The following is a 21,650-nucleotide window of genomic DNA, read 5'->3' as shown; positions in this document are numbered from 1 at the left end:
GCGTGCCAGATTTCAGTACTAATCACTTTGATACTTGTAGAGGATGTGCGATGGGCAAGTTTGCCAAATCCCCTTTTCCCAGCAGTGACAGCAGAGCGACTGGGATACTTGATTTGATTCATTCCGATGTGAGGGGTCGGATGTCTCATGTTTCCTTGAGTGGATATGAGTACTATGTTTTATTCATTGATAATCACTCCAGGAGGACTTGGATTATTTCTTGAAGACCAAGAGTGAGGTCTTCAAGCGGTTTCAGGAGTTTAGAGCTCTTGTGGAGACACAGACAGGTCGGAAGATCAAGTCCCTGAGGTCAGACAATGGGGGAGAGTACACCCTTGGAGAGTTTGTTGACTATTGTGCGAAGGCAAGCATTAGGAGGGAGTTCATTGTTCCTTACAACCTCCAGCAGAACGGGTTTGCGGAGAGGAAGAACAGATCCATCGTAGGGGCTGCCAAAGTCATGTTACATGATCAGGGGTTGTCATTGTTCTTGTGGGCAGAGGCCTGCAACACAGCTGTTTACTTGCAGAACAGGAGTCCGCATCGTGCCTTGGGGAACATGACTCTGGAGGAGGCTTTCTCTGGGAAGAAGCCTGATATTGGTCATCTTCGTATCTTTGGATGCATTACATACTCCTACATACCCAAGGAGAAGAGGACCAAACTAGAGCCCACCGCAGAGAAGGGTATCTTTGTGGGCTATAGTGAGACCTCAAAGGCCTTTCGGATTTACATTCCTGCACAAAGGAGAGTTGTTGTTAGGCAGGATGTGAAGTTCGAGGAGGACAAGGCCTTTAGGAGATCACGGGAGTTAGAGTATCTGGATTAGCCAGACCCTCAATAGCAGTTGAGTCAGTCGCTGGGATCCAGTGGGCAGGGATCAAGAGGATTTGGAGGTACATCTATGAGGATGTCAGGTCCGTCAGTGAGCAGTGGCTCACCGAGCCAGAGGGGTGGTGCTCCGTGCAGCATGCAGAGCAGTTCACTAGGGAGTCCACTGATGGACAGTTCACACAGTACCTCAGCTTCTACAGGTTCAGGTGCAGGCAGGAGGACAGCAGACAGACAGTCAGGAGTTCAGGCTCCTGATGATGATGGGGAGGAGGAGTTTCATTCTCCTATGGGAGAAGTGCACTCAGGAAAGAGGAAGCCCAAGTGGCTTCAGGACACCTTGAGAGATGCCACATCTGTTGCTGAGCCGAAGAGGCCGGTCAGAGAGAGTAGACCACTTGAGAGGTTTTGTAGCTATATGGCAATGGTCACCAGCATCCTTGACTCTGAGCCTTCTAGCTATGAGGAGGCAGTTAGCCAGTAGGTCTGGAGAGAGGTCATGTAGGAGGAGTATTCTTCTATCATGAAGAATATGTTTGGGAGGTGGTGCTGAGGCCTGAGGGCAAATCCGTGGTTACTTCCAGATGGCTTTACAAGGTAAAGCATGCTGCTGATTGCAGCATTGAGAAATTCAAAGCGAGGTTTGTGGCTAGAGGATTCTCCCAAGTAGAGGGAGTTGATTATGAGGAGACCTTCTCTCCCGTGGCTCGGTGTACTTCGATCTGCTCCATTATATCGATAGCAGCAGAGATGGGTTGGAAGATTCACCAGATGGATGTGAAGACTGCATTTCTCATTGGCTTCATACAGGAAGAGGTGTACATTGAGCAGCCACATGGCTTTGAGGTGCATGGGAAGGAGTCCCATGTGTGCAGACTAAAGAAGGCCCTTTATGACCTGAAGCAAGCTCCCAAAACTTGGTACTCCAGGATAGATACATACTTGCAGGGGTTGGGTTTCACAAAGAGTGAGGCAGATCTGAACCTTTACTTTATTGTGATAGGTGAGGAGCCTCTCATTCTGGTGCTGTATGTGGATGACTTGGTCATTACATGTGCAGAGAGACTCATAGAGCACTGCAAGAGAGATTGTGCAGCGGAGTTTGAGATGAAGGACATCGGCTTGATGCATTACTTTTTGGGTTTGGAGGTGTGGCAGGAGGAGGGGCATTTCTTCCTGGGGCAGGGGAAGTATATTGTGGACATCCTTGGCAGATTCCACATGGAGGATTGTAGACCCATGTCGACACCGATGATCACCAACTGGAAGAAGCTTCATGCTTCGGATTCTGAGTTGGTGGATCCCACATTGTATAGGCAACTGATTGGTTCCTTGATGTATTTGGTCAACACTAGACCAGATATTTGTTTTGCAGTCAACACGATGAGTCAGTTTATGTGTGAGCCTAGGAAGGTTCACTGGGTGGCTGCAAAACACATTTTGCTGTACTTGCAGGGGACAATGGATTATGGTTTGGACTACTGGCAGGGGGATGGAGTGAGATTGGCAGGTTACACTGATTCTGATTGGGCAGGTTGTGCTTCTAATAGGAAGAGCACTTCAGGGTGCTGTTTTGGGTTGGGTTCGGCAGTAGTGTCATGGTTCAGCCAGAAGCAGCAGTCAGTAGCATTGAGTTCAGCGGAAGCAGAGTTCATTGGTTATTTCTCCAGACGCACTTGTGTATACTTCTAAAACTCAAAAGTGAAGTATTTAACATGTTCTTGGCCTTTAAGGCCTTTGTTCAGAAATAATCTGTACATCAACTTCTTAAGCTAAGATATGATAATGGCAGAGAATATGTTAACAACAAATTCATCACCTTTTGCACTGAGCATGGAGTTCAAATGCAACATATTGTTCCATATACTCCACAACAAAATGGTGTAGTTGAAATGAAGAATTGCACCTTAAAGGAAATGGCTAATTGTATGCTTCAATCTAAAGGACTTAGTCTTAATTTTTGGGCAGAAGCAATTAACTGTGCAAATTACATAGTAAATCACACTCCTACTAAGGTTTTAAAGAATATCACTCCAGAAGAAGCATGGAGCTCAATTAAACTAGATGTAAGTCACTTTCGTGTTTTTGGAAGTGAAGCATGGGCCCATATTCTTGATGAGAAACATAAAGCCTTAAAACCTAAGAGTGAAAAATGTATTTTTGTTGGATATTCTGAAGATGTCAAAGGATATAGACTTCTTTCACCTAAATCCAAAAATGTTATCATTAGAAGAGATGTAAAGTTTGTTGAAAATATATCGGCCTACGAGCCTAGTTCGGCAGATGTGCCACCTCTCTCTATCCCTTCTACTTCTGAAAATATTTCTTCTTCAGATGATGACAACGAGGATGACAATCCTCCCCCACCTTCTCAGGATCCTCCTTTAGCGCCTCAGCTTCCAAAATGGGTCTGTGCTACTCGGGGTGCAACATGTTCTCTTGCAGTTGATCTTACAGATCAGTGACGTACATGTTCTGAGTTTGATCGAGCCTCTTCTTTACTGGCTCAAGCTTCAGCGAATTATGATCCTGACACCTTTGCAGAAGCTTCAGGCCATCCAGATTGGGACGCAACTATGAATGAAGAATATCGTTCATTATTGGCAAATGATACATTGGATCTTTGTTCCTCTTCCAAAGGGAAGAAAACTTATTAGATGTAAATGGGTTTATAGAACCAAGTTTGGACCAAATGGAAAAGTTGATAAACATAAAGCTTGTCTTGTTGCTAAGAGCTTTTCACAAGTTGAAGGCATTGAATCTACTGAAACCTTCTCCCCTGTTGCCAAAATGAACTCTATCTGCCTTGTTCTTTCCCTTGCTGTCTCTTTCAAATGGGAAGTCCATCAGATGGATGTTAAATCTGCCTTCTTGCATGGGGACTTGCATGAAGAAATCTATATGGAACAACCTCTTGGCTTTATACGAACATAATCCACCCTTGTATGTCAGCTTAAGAAATCCCTTTATGGTTTCAAGCAAGCCCCTCGGGCTTGGTATGCCAAAATGGATAGCTTTCTTTCAGGTACTAGCTTTTCTAGGTGTCATTCTGACAATATTGTCTACACCAAGAAAGTGGGTAAGTCTCTTATCATTTTTGTTCTTTATGTTGATGATCTTATCCTTATTGGTAGTTATCCCAACCTTATAAACCATGTGAAGTCCAACCTTAAAAAGCAGTTTGAAATGACAGACTTAGGACACTTGCATTATTTTCTTGGTCTTCAAGTCTTGCATTCCAAGGAAGGTATTTCCCTTTCCTAGTCCAAGTATGCTTGTGATCTTCTACGCCACTTTCACATGGAAGACTGTAAGCCAGCCCCTTCTCCCTTTCAGTCTGGAGTGAAACTTGCAGTCACTTGTACTTCCCCTGAAGTTGATGCTACCTTATACTGTCAGCTTGTAGGAAAGCTTTTTTATCTGACCCATACCCGTCTTGACCTTTCCTTTGCTGTTGGCCTGATTTGTTGGTTTATGCAAAACCCACATGAAAGTCATTGGAAAGTAGCTAAAAGAATACTTCGTTATGTTCGAGGTGTAGTTCAGTTTGGGATTCATTACAGTGTAGAAGCATCTCCTTTATTGGTTGGTTTCACTGATTCTGATTGGGTTGGTGACCCTGATGATTAGAAGTCTACTGCAGGTTATGTCTTCACTCTTGGTTTTGGACTTGTTACATCGGCTTGCAAGAAACAAAGTGCCATTTCTCTTTCTTCAGCAAAAGCAGAGTATTGTGGCGCCGTGGAAGCTAGTAAGGAAGCCCTGTGGCTTCATCAGATCCTGTTAGAGTTTGGCTTTCAGCAACAACATTCGACTACACTTTGGTGTGATAATCAAAGTGCCATTCAACTATGCAAAGATCCAGTCCAACATCAACGCAACAAACGCATTGAACTACACATGCACTTTATCAGAAAGCTCATTCATGACCATGTTCTTGAAGTGCAATATTGTTCAACTAATGATCAAGTTGCAAACATCTCTACAAAGGCTCTCACAGAGGCGAAGTTTACTAAACTTCGATTTATGTTTGGAGTTCAAGAAGTTGTCACTAAGGTGGGATAGGCTCTAATGCCTCCTTCCTTCTCTTATTGTGTCATATTTGTACATCCTTCAATCCTATCCCAAGTTGTTCGTAAGGGGGGATGTTAGGATATTCCGACACATAGGAAATAGTTAAGTATAACTTGGTCTAGTGTAGAGTTAGGTAAAGTGTGTTTTTTTACTATCTACTTTTGTAACTTACAATCCAATGGTCACGATATGTTCTAGACATGAAGTGATCCGACAGTTCATTCTCTCTTCGGGATTACCGACACTTGATCTGTGGCTTAACACCCGATTGGTCCATGATCTCTATTTAAAGAGCATGGAGGGTCATTTGTAAGGTGACCATTCATGAGAGAAGTTTATGTAAATTTTCCTCTGATACCGGATTCGTCCAAACCCCTTGACGAATCGCGAATCCTGCGAATCCGACACGATTCTCGTCGGATTCGTGTCCAAAATTAAGGACACGTCGTGTCCTTTTATGACACGTCGTGTCAGTAACGTGTCGCTGAATTCCCAATGCGTGTCTCGATTTTTTTTGCGTGTCCTGTATTTCAGACTCGTTTGCTAGGTTAAAGGGGCGTGTGCTTGGTTGACGGCTCAATCGACCACCCATCGTCCACTAACTTTTAAGTTCTGAGGTAAGTCCACGGTCCACTAGATAACACAGTTCTGAGGGAAGGTCAAGATAATGCAGTTTCATATAAAAATAAATATAATCGATTTTAATTTTTGTGTAACCGGGCGGCGGGAACCCTGTAGCATGGAACACCAGTGAAGCAGAGATTGAAAAACGGATGGAGAAATGTGAGACAAACAGCTCCAAATTTCCCCGCAATCAAACAAATAAATAAGTTTAGGGCCACCAGTTTTGAAATCAACCAGCGGCAGCAAGGGGTTATGACATCAAGAACATTATAATAGGAATCTTGATTTATATTTCAATGTTCGATAGCAGCTGCAAGAATGGAACAAAGTTACAAACCCAAAGAATCTAGCTTATTTTCCTTTGCACTCACAATTTCTTCAAGTTGACACTTTTTCAAAGCCTACAACGCAAACAAAATCCAATCATCATAATTAAATTATCTCAACGACTGCCTAAAATATGTTTATATTGTTTAAAAAAGGGATAGCTTATATTTATGATGGCATAATCATTACATTTTGAACAATAGGTGAGACAGTTAGACAATACCCACCTCCCAAATCTGTGTGTCTGAGTTCTCTCCAAGAGGATCAAGGTTAGTACGTAAAGTGCCCTCAAACATTGTTGGATCTTGTAGAATAATACTTAATAACTTTAGGCATATTCAAATATGCATCTAGGCCATTTGAACTACTGAATTGTGAAAATCACCGACCCTTTGTAAAGCCCTATGACTGGTAGTGGCAATTTATTTGCGAGCTTTATGAAAAGATAGATTATTAATTCAGGTCTAGCATAATTGCCTTAGCAGTTCAAGATCTATGTTTGAAATCAATAAATTTGTATCATTAATTAAAATTTGTGTATGAAATATGCTAATATGATATATCTAATTTTTAATATATATATATTTAATAAAATAATATATAACGTGTCCTAACGTGTCCTGTTCCGGGGGTCAGCGTGTCCCGAATCCGACACCACGAATCCCGAATCCTACGTGTCCCGAATCCCCGTGTCAGGTGACTTTGAAATTTTCTTTCTTTCACATTAATAAACTGCCTAAAGTGGCCGCGTTGGCTCAGGTCGTGGACTGTTTCCCTCTTTGAGGGTTTTAACCACATCAAGAATACTGATGTATTGATCTGTGATTTGTTTGTGAGCATTGTCCTTTGGTGTTCTGTCTGAGGAACTTACCCTGTAAATTCCTACATTTTAAGAAGAGAAGAGTTTTTAGGTTTTGCCCTTGGAGGGTTTTTGCCTTGGCTAAGAGCCCACATCTGTGTCCTCTTTTGTTGTTATTGTTTCTTGATATTGTTTGATGAAAAGATCTATCTAAAGGAACATAAAGATAACTAAGATTCACAAGCAAGTATCAAGGTCAAAGAAAATAAGTTTAATAAGCTGCCACTTTACATTTTCTAAAAATTATTGCATATTTCCAATATTTAATATTCTAACAAACCCCATCCCTCTTGTAACTTCGAGTTTGGGGATCCTCTTCCACTTTACTAGGGCAATTTCATTGTTTTCCCTTTTTCTTGTCCATAAAAAATGAAAACACTTCTGTTGAAACTTTTACAACATTCCAATTGGAATATAAGATAGATTGTCAATACATTGGTATTTTTTTGAGTATAGATTTAATAGCCTATCCTATATGGATAACCATCTCATGCATTATGAAGTAATCCTTTTATCTATTTTTTGATACATTTGTATATTGCCATGGTTGCCATAATCGTCAAGCTTTAAAATAAACTGTCAATACTTAAATGGTTTACATAATTCAATACACTAAAAAGAAAAGGATCTCAAGTGATTATATCAACCAACCACTGATTCATTATGCTATACTGGATTGAGGATTTCTGATTGTTTTTCTTTACTTTTTGATACAACCATACCCTTTCATGGTAGCCATAATCATTATGCTTCAACATAGACCCTAGATACTTATATCCTTTACTTAATTGAAAAAAAGGTTTGTGGTGATTATATCAGCCAGTCCCTGACCTATTTTATTATACAATATTGAAGATTTTTGCTTGTTTAATTCCATTCTTTTAGTTGAGTGGTAAAGTGTAAGTATTTCTTTGAATCTCAATGCTTCCCTTAGAAAGTTATTACCTAATAGAAGTACTGCATATACAAATAGCAAGTGTGTTAGAGTTGTTGTGCTTCCAATCTTGACTCCCGTTGGAATTCCTCAAACTTTGAAAACCAAACATTGCTCAACCCTTTAGCTACGATGACAAAGAATAAAGGTGACAAAGGGCAGCTTGGGTGAAAAAAACATTGAAGTTGACCCATTGATAAAGATGACAAAGGACACCTTGTGTGGGAAAACATTGAAGCCAACCCTTCGATAAGGATGGGAAAGGTTATAGAGGAAAGACAATCCATAATCTAGTTGATAGAGGGAACACATCAACCATTGGGAACAATGATACGGCAAATGTATAACCAATTTACCCAATCATAAGCTTTGGATAGATCTAGCTTTATCAACATAGTTTGCTTCTCTTTTGTTATTCTAGAATGAAGGGTCTCTTGGACCACACCAATTGTATCGTGAATCTGTTTATCAATGAGAAACCAAAACTATTCTTGTAAGATTTCCTTTGAGACTATCCTTTTTAGTCTTCTTGCTATCAATTTAGAGATTAATTTATACATCTCATTACAAAGGGAGATTGGTCTGAAGTCTTTAAAAGAGGATGGCTCATTATTTTCAAGAATTGAAGAGATGAAGGTTGAATTAATAGAGTCCAAAATTTTATTGGAAACTTATATTCTTCCACAATGTTAAGTAGATAATCTTCAATATACTCATAGAACCTTACGAACAAGTTATTAAGCCATCAACCTATCCCAAGACTCTTATGCTTTTGAAAATATTCCACCACGTCTTCTAGTTCCTTCTTAGTAACCCCCCATTAGATCCTTGTTCATGTCTTCTTTGATGATGAACCTCGGAAAGAAGGTGGCTATCTTTAATATCTCTGCGATATTGACCATGGAGATCTTGATAAAGATTTTTAAAGTGTGAAACACCTAGTGTTGCTTTTTCGTTAAATCCTCTTATTGCCTGACCATCTTGCCTCTTAATTTCCCATATAGCGTTGATGTTTTTCCTCTGTTTTGCATAGTTCTTGAAGAAATTAGCGTTCTTGTCTCCTTGTGCTAGCCACAACACTTGAAACTTAATCCTCCACTTGGAGCCCACCCACTCTAATAGCTTCCTCTTGTTATCCTCTAGCTCCCTTAGCTGCTGCTTCTATTTTGAGAAGATCCCTTCAGGATTCCAATAGAATAAAATTATAAATGAGAGATTATAGCCTTCACTTCCAATAGCTATACCTTTGAGGACCAATACTCTGCATTAACTCAGGATAAAGTTGTTCTTTTTACCCTTTAAAATTTTTTAACATATTGAAAACTTGCATTTCCCAGATATGATGAGGAGAAAACCTCCCTTTATCTTTGACTAGCATCACAAATTCTTCATCTTCATTCCTCAAGCCATATCGGGTTAAATTTCAATGGATGTGTTGGCTTCTTTCCATTCTTTTCTATTGGAAAAAAATAGGAATATGATTTGAAAAACCTCTTAATCCAACCCATGTCCTAATTCTGTCCAAGGTTGATAACAATTGCTCCAAAATTAGGAATCTATTAAGTCTCTTTAAGATTCCAGAGATTTTGTTCTAAGGTTCCTTCAGGTTGGAAGTTGGAACCAATACGATGGATCTATAACACAACCTTGATTTTTCAATATTGCCGAGGAAATAATCGGCAAAGAGATCCATCTTGGCCATTTCTCCTCATATTTCAGTTCTCGGAGTAACAAAATTGAGATCCCACGCCGCCGGGCCCACAATAATGTATTGTTGCTTTTGAAAACATTGATCAAAGAAAGCATCCTAGTATTCCTTTATATCATTGCATGTTCCATGAATGTCGACCAAGGAGATAGGCTTCTTTCCTTGTCTCCAATTAGTGCAGTTTATCAAAATACCTGGCTTAAACATGGAGGAGTTTAGAAGCAAGAAGGAGCAGTTCCAACCAGTTATAACCCCCCATAATTTACCATTCAAATCCAGAGCTACAAAATTGTAGTTTTAAGAAAGGATGAAAAAAGTGCTTGATTCTTGGATCATGGTCTTTTGAATCATTAAAATATTTGGTTTTTGACCCTTAAGTAGTCGTTTTAGGGCTAGTTTTTTTAGAGGAATCTAACCCCCTAATGTTAATGGAGATGGCAAGCATTTATCACCCTTAGTGAAGGCCATCCCTACACTAAGGGCCCCAAAAATGGAGAGTTGCTTTGCACTTCTTATCTCATATTCCACTTTCTTTAGAGCCAATTTCAACCTGGATTTCCTACCAGGGGTAATATGGTTAGCGTTCCCAAACTTTTAAGCCCCAACCCATGGCCACCTACCCATAGTTTACATCTTCATTCAAGGGCTTAGAAGGCCTTAAATACTGTTTAGCTGTCTTTTTAGGCTAGGGACCTATCTCTTCTCTCTTACGAAATTTCAGGGCCAAGCTTGAAACATTACCACAAGCTTAGATTGAAAATCTAGACTGGAAATTGAAAGGGAGATGAGATTACATGTGGGCTATTGCCCAAATTGGACTTAGGAGAGAAAGCAAGAGTGGCCTCTCTTTTGCTATTCTTAAGCCCTTATTCTGAAGCAGATTTGACTTCATTATCATTAATTACCACAGCTAGAGTAATCATGGGAATGGAAGAAAGTGGGGGAATCTCTTAACAATAGTTAAAGACAGAAGTACAAAAAGTCTTTTACCATAATATCCTTGACTCAAACCAAAGGTTCTTCCTTTACGTTTTGATTGTCAATGAGGGAGATATTTTCCTTGCTAGCCTGTGATGGAAGGTGGAACACATCCTCTTACTGCTCTTCACCAAATTGTGGCTCAGGAGTTGGACATTGACTCTTCGCCCCCCTTGTCTAATCCCCTTGCGCCACTGCTTTCACAGAGTCCAAGACATTTTGATTCCTGCACCAATGAAAAAGATTTCCAGCCAAGCATTGGAACTCTTTTATTTTTTTTTTCAAGCCTAGGTCACTACTGTCCTGATGTTCTCTTATTAAATAACCCAAAAACAGAATTATTTAATGGCAGAAAAATAAATTTCTGAACATTGCATCAATCACATAGTAGCTGAAAAAATGAATAGCGGTAGAAATAGAATACATTCACAGGGATTTCAGCTTCTAATCAACTTTTCATTCCTTTGATCAAAGCTTATAAGTTGACCTTTGTGGCCTGCATCAACCAGCGGCTGTACAGTCAATAAAATCACCTCAGACAGCAGTGTATGGCCTGTGTAAAAGAGGGTGCCACTGCAGCTACAGCAGTACAGCATGCTCTGTTTCCTGCCTTTCCTGGACAGCAAACCACTGTCTCTCCTCTCAACATTGAAGCACACTTCAGCAATATAATGTACAGCCAGATCTGAAGGTGTACAGTCTGTACATAAAAAAAGGTGGCTACAGTAGTGGTATGACCTGCTGATATCTTGCTGGTCACTTTAGCAATCTGCGCTTCTTATCCTTGAATGTAACCATTTTCTCCAGTTCTTTTGCTCTCTTCTCATATGAGATCAATTTTTCCTATCTTGTCCTCTTTATGCTTTTGAGATGGATAAACCTATCTCAATTATGAGGTTTATGGCTAAGATTAAATCTAAATATAAGACTTTCACTTATATTTTTTATTTTTTATTTTCAAGTGAATTTACGAGATGGAATTAGTGACCACTTTCTAAAAGCGGTCACCAAAGATGTCTCGAACCACTCCTTGCATGCTCATGTTGGAACCTGTGCAAGAAGTTCAGGGGATGGATGGTCTAGGGATATATTGGATGTCCACCATGTACTCTTCATGTGTGGCACGTCTCTGTGATACGGTGATTCTAACAATACTAATGCATAGCCTGATCAGTACAAAACCTAAACCTTACCTTTTGTTTAATAGCTTGTCTAGGATACTTTAATCGAAAGGCCTGAGCAGGATAACTTATAACTAACTCAGCATTATATGTCCTGAAGTATCAGAAACAAGAAATGGGTTTCTGAAATTGAGAACAACTAGGGTCTTTGAAAGACAATAAACTTGTTGAAACTGCTGGAAATAGGCAAAATGCCAGGAAATGGTTTTTAGAAACATGGAAAAAATTTCAAAGTAAAATCCATTATCTTGTCACCGCTGGTTTTGCTCTTCACATACACACACACACACACATATATATGTTTTTTAAACGAAACGGGTAGAGATTTGTATTAAAGAAATCTCGATTACAAGGCCAGAACCTTTAAATATTCCAGTACATATTCCAGTCTTCCTTGTGGGAATGAGATTGAGCACAGACGCTCAATCCAAACCCTCACAGGAGTTCCCCATGACACAAATATTTCAGACCCCTTTGAACTCAATATTTTCCAAGAAATCCCCAAAATGCAGACACATTTACATTCCATTTTTAGCTATACTTTTATTTTGATCTAGAATGACTTCTTGTTTTTCTTGGAGAAAAACTTATTCCTTTCTTCCAAACTTGAATCCAACCTGTATTTTCTGCAAATTCCGACGAATTGTTTTTCGGCAACTGCACAGTATTTTTCTTGAAATCTTCCTCATCCGCCTGATCTGCCCAAGAAGTTTCCTTTTCAATAAGATTTTGTTGATTTTCTACTAACGCTGCTTCCGGGGAATCTTTTCTGGCAACCAGAGGATCCACATTGGCAAGAGAATTTTCCTGCTCAGATTCTGTTGCTGCAACTGTGGATTCTTTGACTGAATCTGCTTCCTTCTTGTGTTCTGGTTCTTTTTTTCCTTGAATCTCTTCTTCTTTGAATACCGTATAGTGGTCACCTTGTGCACCTTCCCACCATTTGGGACTTTGGGTTTTTTTTCCAATCTTTGCTATTCCGAGGACGCTTGGGGCAGTTTTTAATTACATGCCCCGTTTCATAGCATGCTCTACACCGAAATGAGATATTCTCGTAGTCAAGCTTCTGGACCCAAACATAGTTTGGAGCCATCAAATTAATCTTTGCAGGAAAACCCTTGCTGAATTTGATCTCCACACAGATCCGGGCATAAGTAATCTTGAATTTTTTGTTGTTGTTGCTATTTTATTGTTTTAGGATAGCTGCGATAAATTTTTCCTAGTGCATTCCCAATAGAGGAAAGCGATCTGTGATTCCAGAAATGCAAGGGGAGGTTCGGCAATCTTACCCAAACTGGGGCGGAAGAAATCGATGCTGATACTGGATCAAAAGTGGGAAACCAGGGATGCATGCAGAGGCCAGTGCTCCCCCAAAACCACGGCCCAGCTTCACAAATTGTTTTTCTTGTCTTCAATCTTTTCAAAAACCACAGTGAAAAAACCCCGTGCCATAGGGTAAATATTTAGCTTGTTTGTCAAAAGGGGCTTCCATGACTTGGAGATCCATTTATGCAGATTGCCCAGCTGCGGCTAGAACCCATTAAACCTGGAAACCAAACCATTCTCTGAAAAATATTTTTCAGTCTAGAGCTTCCTCATCCACAGGGACATTAAGAGAAGAAATTTCTTGCACCACTGGAAGACCAGAACCAAACTTCAACATAGAGCTATATGAAACCGAAGAGGAGCGAGCTTGACCAGCAGCCATACCTGCAAAAGAAGATTTGTTCGCCAAATCACATGTATTCTCCATAGAACGATCTGCAGAAGAGATCTGCAAAAAATCCATGCAAACAGAGCAAAAATTGAGCTTTACCCTAGCCTCCGCAAGGGTTTCGAGAGCTCCTTCCATTCTCTAGAGTTAATTGGCTCTTCACATCTTAGGAAATATGTTTTTTGAGATTTTTATGCTTAGGGTATAGTGGGCTTAATTAGTGTTAGAAAACAATTAACACCTCTGAGAAATGGCGTGGTGAGGATTTGCTAGCATTCTGAAATCATCCTTGAAATGGTCTGGCATTCTGAGTCATTACAAAAACCAGAAACTCATCGAAGGCTCTTTGGAAATAATGGTTTTTTTGGTTTCAGTAATGTTGACTAATTCCATCTTGTCTTAGATAAGATATACTTGTAAATTAAACGAGCATGTGAATTTTCTATTATAAATTATTTTTGTGTCTGATTGATGTAGAATGATGATGATAAGTTTGGACAAAATAGATCATAGAATTTCTTCAGGGAGATTTAAAGTTTTGTTGTCATGGCTTAAGAAAGCAGGGTGCTATTGAAGCATAATATTGTTTTATTGTGGTCTATTATGGATGTCAATTGGTAATCTTTTGTTTGTTTTGCAGACCCTAACCAAACTTCGGCTCATGAGAAGTTCTCTAACTGAAATTGAGCAGAAAGTATTTCAAGTAAGCAAATGTTTCACACAATCAAAAACTCTTCTTTTACAACAGTTATCTGTAGAATGTATTCCCCTTCACCTCATTTTGTAAATTTATTGTCTTTACAACTGGTAGTGTTTCTGAATTTAGAGATTCAACTCCTTGGTAATTTGATAGGAACTGCTGAGGGAGGATGATTTTTACAGGATAAGGTTGCCGACCAATGTTTTAACTCCTGGAAAGGATTATGTTCATTCATCTGTAAAAGCTGTAAGTAGTTGATTTGAGGAAAACATGTCATTTTATATCCTTTTTGTTTGTATTGGTGGGAAAGTGTTGGTTCTGATGTGACATGAAATAACTGGAGAAGGCAACATCATTTGTTTATTTTAATATTTGTACTTAGAAAACGTTTCTAGTTTTAATCTACTCAAGTAAATGGACATACAGTTCAACTTATTAATATAAGCTCTTGGAATTGTTCAAATGGGACAAAGCCTTACCAATAACAAACGCTAGAGGTTGGATCCCTTCATTGTGTGAGAGTAAATCTAGATTGCACAGTACAGCATCGGGGTGCTATTGAGAATAAAAAAATGTGCCCAACAATCTTGACATGACTGATGCTGTTCTTGGGAAAAAGTACATCCATAAGTGTACTAACATTATCAAACACATTTCCACCTGTAAATGTTACAATATCAAGTCATATCATGTAGGGAATTCCCACCAAGGCAAAGTGCACTAACCCCAGCACACATCATCTAACCACGCCGGCATCATAAGAGAAAGGGGGACAACGGAAAATGCTAACCCATCCAATTGTCAAATATGTCACTACCACACATCAACACAAGAGGATCATGTGCACAACACTCCTAGTGACTCCCACAACATCATGCAAAAGCCACTAAAAAACTCCAACAACATCATGAAATATCTACCTTCTAACAGAGTCATCTAATCCCTTTGGGGGGCCAGAGCCACCATCCATGAACAAGATGTAGCACTTCCAAGATAAACACACATACTGCAATGACACCATAATGAGATAGCATGCTTCAAGATAGTAACAAATATGTAACCAGGGGGTGCTCAAACAAGGCAATCACATGTGACAAGACCATCAAACCAGCAAGCGCAATCATCCAACCAAGAAGTGGGACTCCCCCAACTAAAGACCCCCATCAAATAATCCAATGCGAATGAAGAAAGGGCTCCATGAAGATGAATTGCCCCAAGTTGGTCCAATGCCATGAAGAGAAGGGGCTTCATGAAGAAGTATCCCCCAAGTTGGTCCAATGCTCCAAGATACCACCTACAAATCTCCATCTGTGATGACAATCATAATGTGGAAACTCATACACCATGAGGTATAACAGGGCCCATAGATGGCAGTCCATTATAAAAATTTATTATCTCACTTAATAGAGAGCTGATGTCATATGTGACTTCATTTTTACGCCTAAAACTGGTAGTACACGTGAATGTCTGTGTATTGCAGGATGTTTTGTACGTAGGCTGTGCATACAGAACATCAGGATGTATATATAATATATATCTACCATGGAAAAAAATGTAATATATATATATATATATATATCCCAAAGATTGCATATTTGTCTTGTTATTTTAAATATTTATTCTTTTTCTAAAATATTTATACCTAATTCAAATCAGTCTCCCCCTGATGGGTACACTTTCTTGGGTTCCATAATTTGGCGTCAATTTCAAAATTTTGACATTTAACATAATAAATATCTCCCATAAAAGTTCCTTACGGTGTTTTATTTGACAAGCTGTACAATTTTAGTCAACAAGGAATTCTGAAGGTGTTATTCTGCCCTATGACCTTTTGATTGTTAGTAAATTGTTAAAAATTTAATACTCTCTTGTTGTTAGTGGAAGCTGCAATAGGTTTTCCCCATTAGATCGGACTGAAGATTGGCTTTCTATATGAAAATCCGTGACTTAGGTTTTACAAAATCACTTTAACACTGTTGCGAACATCGTGATAACATCCTGATTTTATCATGAAATCGTGATTTTTTGTCCTAGCCAATGTTTGCCAATTTTTACCTAATACCAATATTTTCCCGATTTTCCCGATTTTTTGGTTTTCCAGATCCTTGCCGATTTTATCTTGATGCCGATGTTCACAACATTGCTTTAACATAGTTCTTTAGTGTCCCATATTGATGTTTCCAGGTGTACTCCTAAGACTGCCAAGTATGGGGGGTACATTTGCCAGGCATTATCAAACATTATGATTAAAATGACTAAATGTGCTTAAAGTGATGAAAGGTAATATAGAACTATTGTCCAAAACATTCAAATAATATATTATTAGAGATATCATCACACTGAAAATAATTGAGTACTAACATAATGGTATTAATAACAAAGTTAATATAACTGCTACTTAGTATACAATCTATTTAGAAAAAAATATTAATAATAATTTTTTTCCGTGGAAAATATATTATATTGAATTTTGTATGTAAATATACCAGTAGCAATAAGTATAATACAATGCTATTGTCTTGCAATCTGCCAGTGCAGACCTGCTAAGCCATTGTGAGAACATGAGCTCCTAATAAGCATAGATATGTGTGTAAGCCTAGAGTTTCACCAATTTAAAACGAAAAAAAAAATGATTTCCTGTCCCGATAGACTCTGTTGATGCTTTCTTTTGATTTCTATCCTTTCATGTCCATTACTTGAGAAATTAATTATGTCAGCAACTCACATTTTTTTTGTTGATTACTATATCAGTTGGATTTGATGTAATGTGATTTAGGTTTTTGTATGATAACAGTAGTTTTTCATTATTTTTGTGTAAATTATCTTTAACTCTTCTTATTCAATGCAGATTTCTAATTTGGTTGCATGCAGTTTTAATATCCATATTTGTTTGATTGTTTGAATAGGAAATGTTTGATAAGTTATCATGCATCCACAGGATTTATTATATATTTATTTAGTTGAATTGCCTTAGTCGAATATCCTTGTTTATTTTAATTTCTGTTAGAATGACAAGATTTTCCTTTATGATGCAGAATTATTTTACAACTTTTGATAAGTTACTAAGCTTGCATCTTTTCTGGTTTTGGGCCCTTAATTGCAGAGATGTTTAGCGAGTGATGATTTAGAAGAGAACTTCATCATTCACACGGTATGTTCTCTTGCACTTGGTTTTTAACATTCTTGATGATAGAAATATATCACTTGCCTTGTCATGCAAGAAACCTGTTGCTTCTGACATGCGCAACAGTCGTGATCAAATTATCAGTGGTTCAAATCTTTGAACATTATTATAGATATCATTAGGCATGCAGATGATAGATCATACATGGATATCCTAAATTCAGTGGTTAAGTAGCTTAAAGATGGTTTGCAATAATTGCTTGAAGTCTGTGGTTATGTCTTAAGTTAGACTGCCATATAAATGATGCAATTGTGCATAAAACAAGTCATATTTAGAGCTACTAATCATTATGAACTTTGTCTATTCTATTCCATAGCCTCATCTTTTCATTTTAGTTTGCATTCTTCTTAACTTTCTTCCAGTTGTGGTGCTCGGCTATTAATTTCCCCATTTTCTCATTTGTCTAATATATAGATGAATTCCAATGTATTTTGAGGTGCCATTTGATTAATTTTCTGCATGTTTTTTTAATTTTTTGTTTGGATATTTTAGAGTTAGAACATTAACTGCAATTTGTAAATTCTAAGAGACTAAAATTGATGATGCCTTATTGTAAAGACTGCAAATTAACTAACAATTCCATATAGAAATTAGCATTGAAAAATGAAGGGGAAAAGAACCTAAAGGCTAAAACATGCCAGGTAGAGTCGTGGAGATTGAAGTTAGAACTTTGAAGTTGTGCCTGTAGTCTCTAGATATCTTCCCAGGCCTCAATGCATATATCTATTGCTGCGTTGACCTAGCACTAGCACTGGAAGACTTGGAGTGACTATGGTATGAATAGTTGCATGCCTGAGAAAGACCCCAAAAAATTACTGTTGTTTGATTGATACATATATCACACATTGCAAAAAACACGTCCAACCCCTTGGGTTGAGCTGTGGGACTTTAATTTTAACAGAGAAGAGTTGATTTAATAGAAGGGTACATGGTGGGGCATTCAGCAGAAGGTGCCCACAGTTCTAACTTCTAAGCATTAGTGAAGAAGGTTGGAGCCTCAAATTCGAGGAGGTTGCTGTTTTAGACTGTAGTGAAGAAGGTTGCATTTAAAGCAGAGATTAGAGGATGCTGCCACAGGTAATAAATATACCAGGTGACAACGAGGGTCTGTGTAATTTGTGAGGTTTGTGAGTTTAGAGCAAGGAAATTTAAAGGATGGAAAATTTTGTTGAAGTTTATAACATTGGCGAATCTCACTAATTCCTAATATGCAAACTATAAAATGTTTATTGATATATTTGTAAAATTATTCAAATTTATAATGATTTTATATATAGTCTCTATATAATGTTGGTGATTTTTAAAGTAAAATAATTTTATATTCTAAAATTTGGGCGAATCGTCTTTTATAAAAATTGGAAATTGGCGAATTTTTTTGTGGAAAAATCATGGAAAATTAGCCCATTGGGCGAACATTAGCCCCTAAAATTTTCAATGGTCTAGAGAGTGGGAGCAGTGAGTGTTGAATTTTTGTAGCTGCGGTTGGTATTCAAGTCAACCAATTTAAAAGATTTTTTTTTTTTTGAGTTCATGTCGGCTCCAGAAAGTCAGGTCGGCCCCACCATACAAATGGGTTTGACCCTTGGTCAAAACCCTCCTACTTTGACCTCTATATATTGACATTCAAGCTCTCTCATTTGGCAAGTAATTTGGATCATCAATTTTTCTGTTTTCTGCTCACATGTGCGAAGGAGAGAGAGAAACATGACCAGCGAAGTTAGACTCACGTGGACTGAGGTTGTTCTGATCTGTTTGATGACAGTTCGACTGATGCAATTAACTGAAAGTCTGCAGTTGACTGAACTGTTCTGAGCAGTTTGACCACCGTTGATTGAATCTTTTATGGGCAGGTTGACCACAGGTTAACCAAATTTCTGAGGCAGTTGCAGAGGCTGAATTTCAGCTTGTTTGACCTGAGTTGACTAGCTCTATCAGAAGGCCAAATTTCTCTCTTTGACCAGGTTTGACCTATGTGAACTGTATGGTCAGTTTGACCAAGTTTGACTGGGAAAAATCAGATTGTACATTTGTTGAATTGAACAATTTCTCCTAAGAAAAGATTGCCGGGTTTTTCCCAAAGTCGAGTTTTCCCAGGGTTAATTTTTTTTGTGATCTCTACTGCCCTACTGCTGCACCGCATTTATGGTTGAAATTTTCTGAAGTATAATTGCTTAATGATCTTGAATGTGCTAAAGTAAGAACAGTTCTTTGGAAGTAATTATGTGTAACCGAAATTTGTGCTCGTCTATATTGCACTTGAAAAATCAACATGGTATCAGAGGTTTGGTGAAGGATAGGGCATTGAGATCACTCTTGAATATGCCTACTTCTGCAATCTATCTGTAACCAGATCTTTGAGCAGATGGCTCCCTCTATTAAGGCAGAAAATAAGTTCGAAGGTGCTACAAATTTTAGGGCTTGGAAGACAAGAATTGATCTCATTCCTGAAGAGAATGATGTTATGGAATACGTGAAAGGCAAGGTTGCTGAACCTAAGGATGATGAGAGAAAGGCAAAGCACAAGGAGACTGAAATCACAGCTAAGAGGATTCTTGTTGTATCCATCAAAGACCACTTGAGTCCATATGTTTCAGGGTTGCAAACTTCAAAGTAGCTGTATGTTGCCCTAGTGGGATTGTATACCACCAAAAACATTGGTCAGAAAATGAGCTTAGGAACCAACTTCGTGATGTTCAGATGAGTAGAGCAGATATGGTGGCTTCCTACTTCATGAGAATCTCTCAATTGAGAGATCAACTCTAGGCTATTGGAGAAAGCATTGATGAATCAGAATTGTTGACTACAACTCTTAATGGATTACCTGGTTCATGGGATTCATTTGCATCTAGCATTTGTGGCAGAACATAAATTCCAAGTTTTGAGCAGCTATGGACCTCCAGTACTCAAGAGGAATCTAGACTAGTATCGAAAGGGAAGATTCAAAGACCTCAAGATGGTGATTCCCAAGCATTTGCAGTTCATTCTAAGAATGGAAAAGATAGAAGAAGAAATTTTGGAAAGTTTCAAAGAAGGAATTTAGGTAGAAGACCTGCTCCAGCGCAAAATCAAGGAAAGAAGGATATGTCAAAGATTCAATGCTTCCATTGCCACAAGTTTGTTCACTATAAAGAGAAGTGTTCTGAAGGGAAGGATGATAAGAAGAGGAAGGGCAAGCAACAGGCTTCTACAACAGACATTGATGAACATTCCCATCAAAATAAGTCAACAACAAACATTGATGAGTATCTTCTTTTCTGCTCTTAACAGGTTCTATTGCATATCACAGTGTCATTTGGTTAGTGGACATTGGTGCCTCCAGACACATGACAGAAAACCGTGATAGTCTCACAAAATTGGTGGAAAAGAGTCAACACAAAAAGTGGAACTTGGTGACATTACCAAGTATGCAGTCAAAAGCATTGGCTCAACATCTTTCTTGTTCGAATCATGAGGGCTCTAGCATAGATTTTGCCAAGGTGTTTGGTGTTTTAGAGGGAGGCTTGTACAAACTCCAAGGATGATTAATTCAAGCATCGATACATGATAACATTGAAGTTGATGTATGCAAATTATGGCATCGAAGATTTGGTCACATTCACTACAAAGCTTTTCCAACACTGAGGAAGATGGTTACATGTCTTCCAGAATTCTAGGTAGAGAATGAAGGAGTTTGTAAAGGTTGTGCACTTGGTAAGGATGTCAAAGGATTGTTTCCAAGCAGTGATAGTAGGCCCAAAGGAATTTGGATCTAATACATTCAAATGTATGTGGACCAATGTCAATGTCATCCTTGGGTGGTTTTCTGTACTATGTGACTTTAATTGATGACTTCTCTTGGAAGACATGGGTTTACTTCTTGAAAACCAAGGATGAGGTCTTCAATAGGTTTCAAGAGTTCAAGGCTTAGGTTGAGAACTTGATAGGGAAGAATATTAAAGTTTCGAGGTCAGATAATGGAGGAGAATATACCTCCAAGGAACTCATTGCCTTTTGTAAGGAAGCTGGGATTAAGAGGGAGTTGATAGTCCCTTACAACCCTCAACAAAATGGGATTGCTGAAAGGAAAAATAGATATATTATGGAAGCTGCTAAGGCAATGATTCATGATCAAGACTAACCCATTTTCTTATGGGGAGATGCATCCAAGACAATAATCTTTGTTCAAAACAGAGGTCCTCACCGGATTTTGCGGAATAAGATTCCTGAAGAGGCTGTCATGGGTGAGAAACCAGAGGTCGGGCATTTGAGTATCTTTGATTGTGCCGTTTACATTCATGTTCCCAAGGAGAAGAGAATGAAGCTAGAGCCTTTTGGAATGAAGGGAACGTTTGTTGGATACAGTGAGACATGAAAGGCTTACACAATTTATGTTCCAAGACAACGACAAGTTGAGGTCAGTCGGGACGTTACTTTTGATGAGGATGCTGCCTTATGGAAATCTAAAGAATCTCACATGGATACCGAGAATGATGAAGAGCATGAAGCTCCCAAGGATGTAGGTACATGGCCTTCTGTACCTGTGGAACATCCTCTAGA

At 38.6% G+C, this 21,650-nt stretch overlaps 1 protein-coding gene across 1 annotated transcript in view; it reads left to right on the top strand.

The window, feature by feature from the left end:
- LOC149261114 (ER membrane protein complex subunit-like protein) overlaps positions 1–21,650 on the top strand; it is a 112,056-nt gene that overhangs the window by 24,728 nt on the left and 65,678 nt on the right. The window contains exons 2-4 of the mRNA XM_089421655.1: positions 13,871–13,933; positions 14,084–14,176; positions 17,034–17,081. Coding sequence (XP_089277781.1) covers positions 13,871–13,933; positions 14,084–14,176; positions 17,034–17,081 — 204 coding nt within the window. The remainder of the gene's footprint in view (positions 1–13,870; positions 13,934–14,083; positions 14,177–17,033; positions 17,082–21,650) is intronic.

The sequence above is a fragment of the Pinus tabuliformis genome, chromosome 6 (assembly GCF_031772625.1).
Source record: "Pinus tabuliformis cultivar Carrire ecotype Pingquan chromosome 6, CPIR1, whole genome shotgun sequence".
Classification (NCBI taxonomy): Eukaryota; Viridiplantae; Streptophyta; class Pinopsida; order Pinales; family Pinaceae; genus Pinus; species Pinus tabuliformis.
The sequence above is the reverse complement of the archived record's forward strand: the minus strand, read 5'-3'. Positions and strand labels throughout refer to the sequence as shown.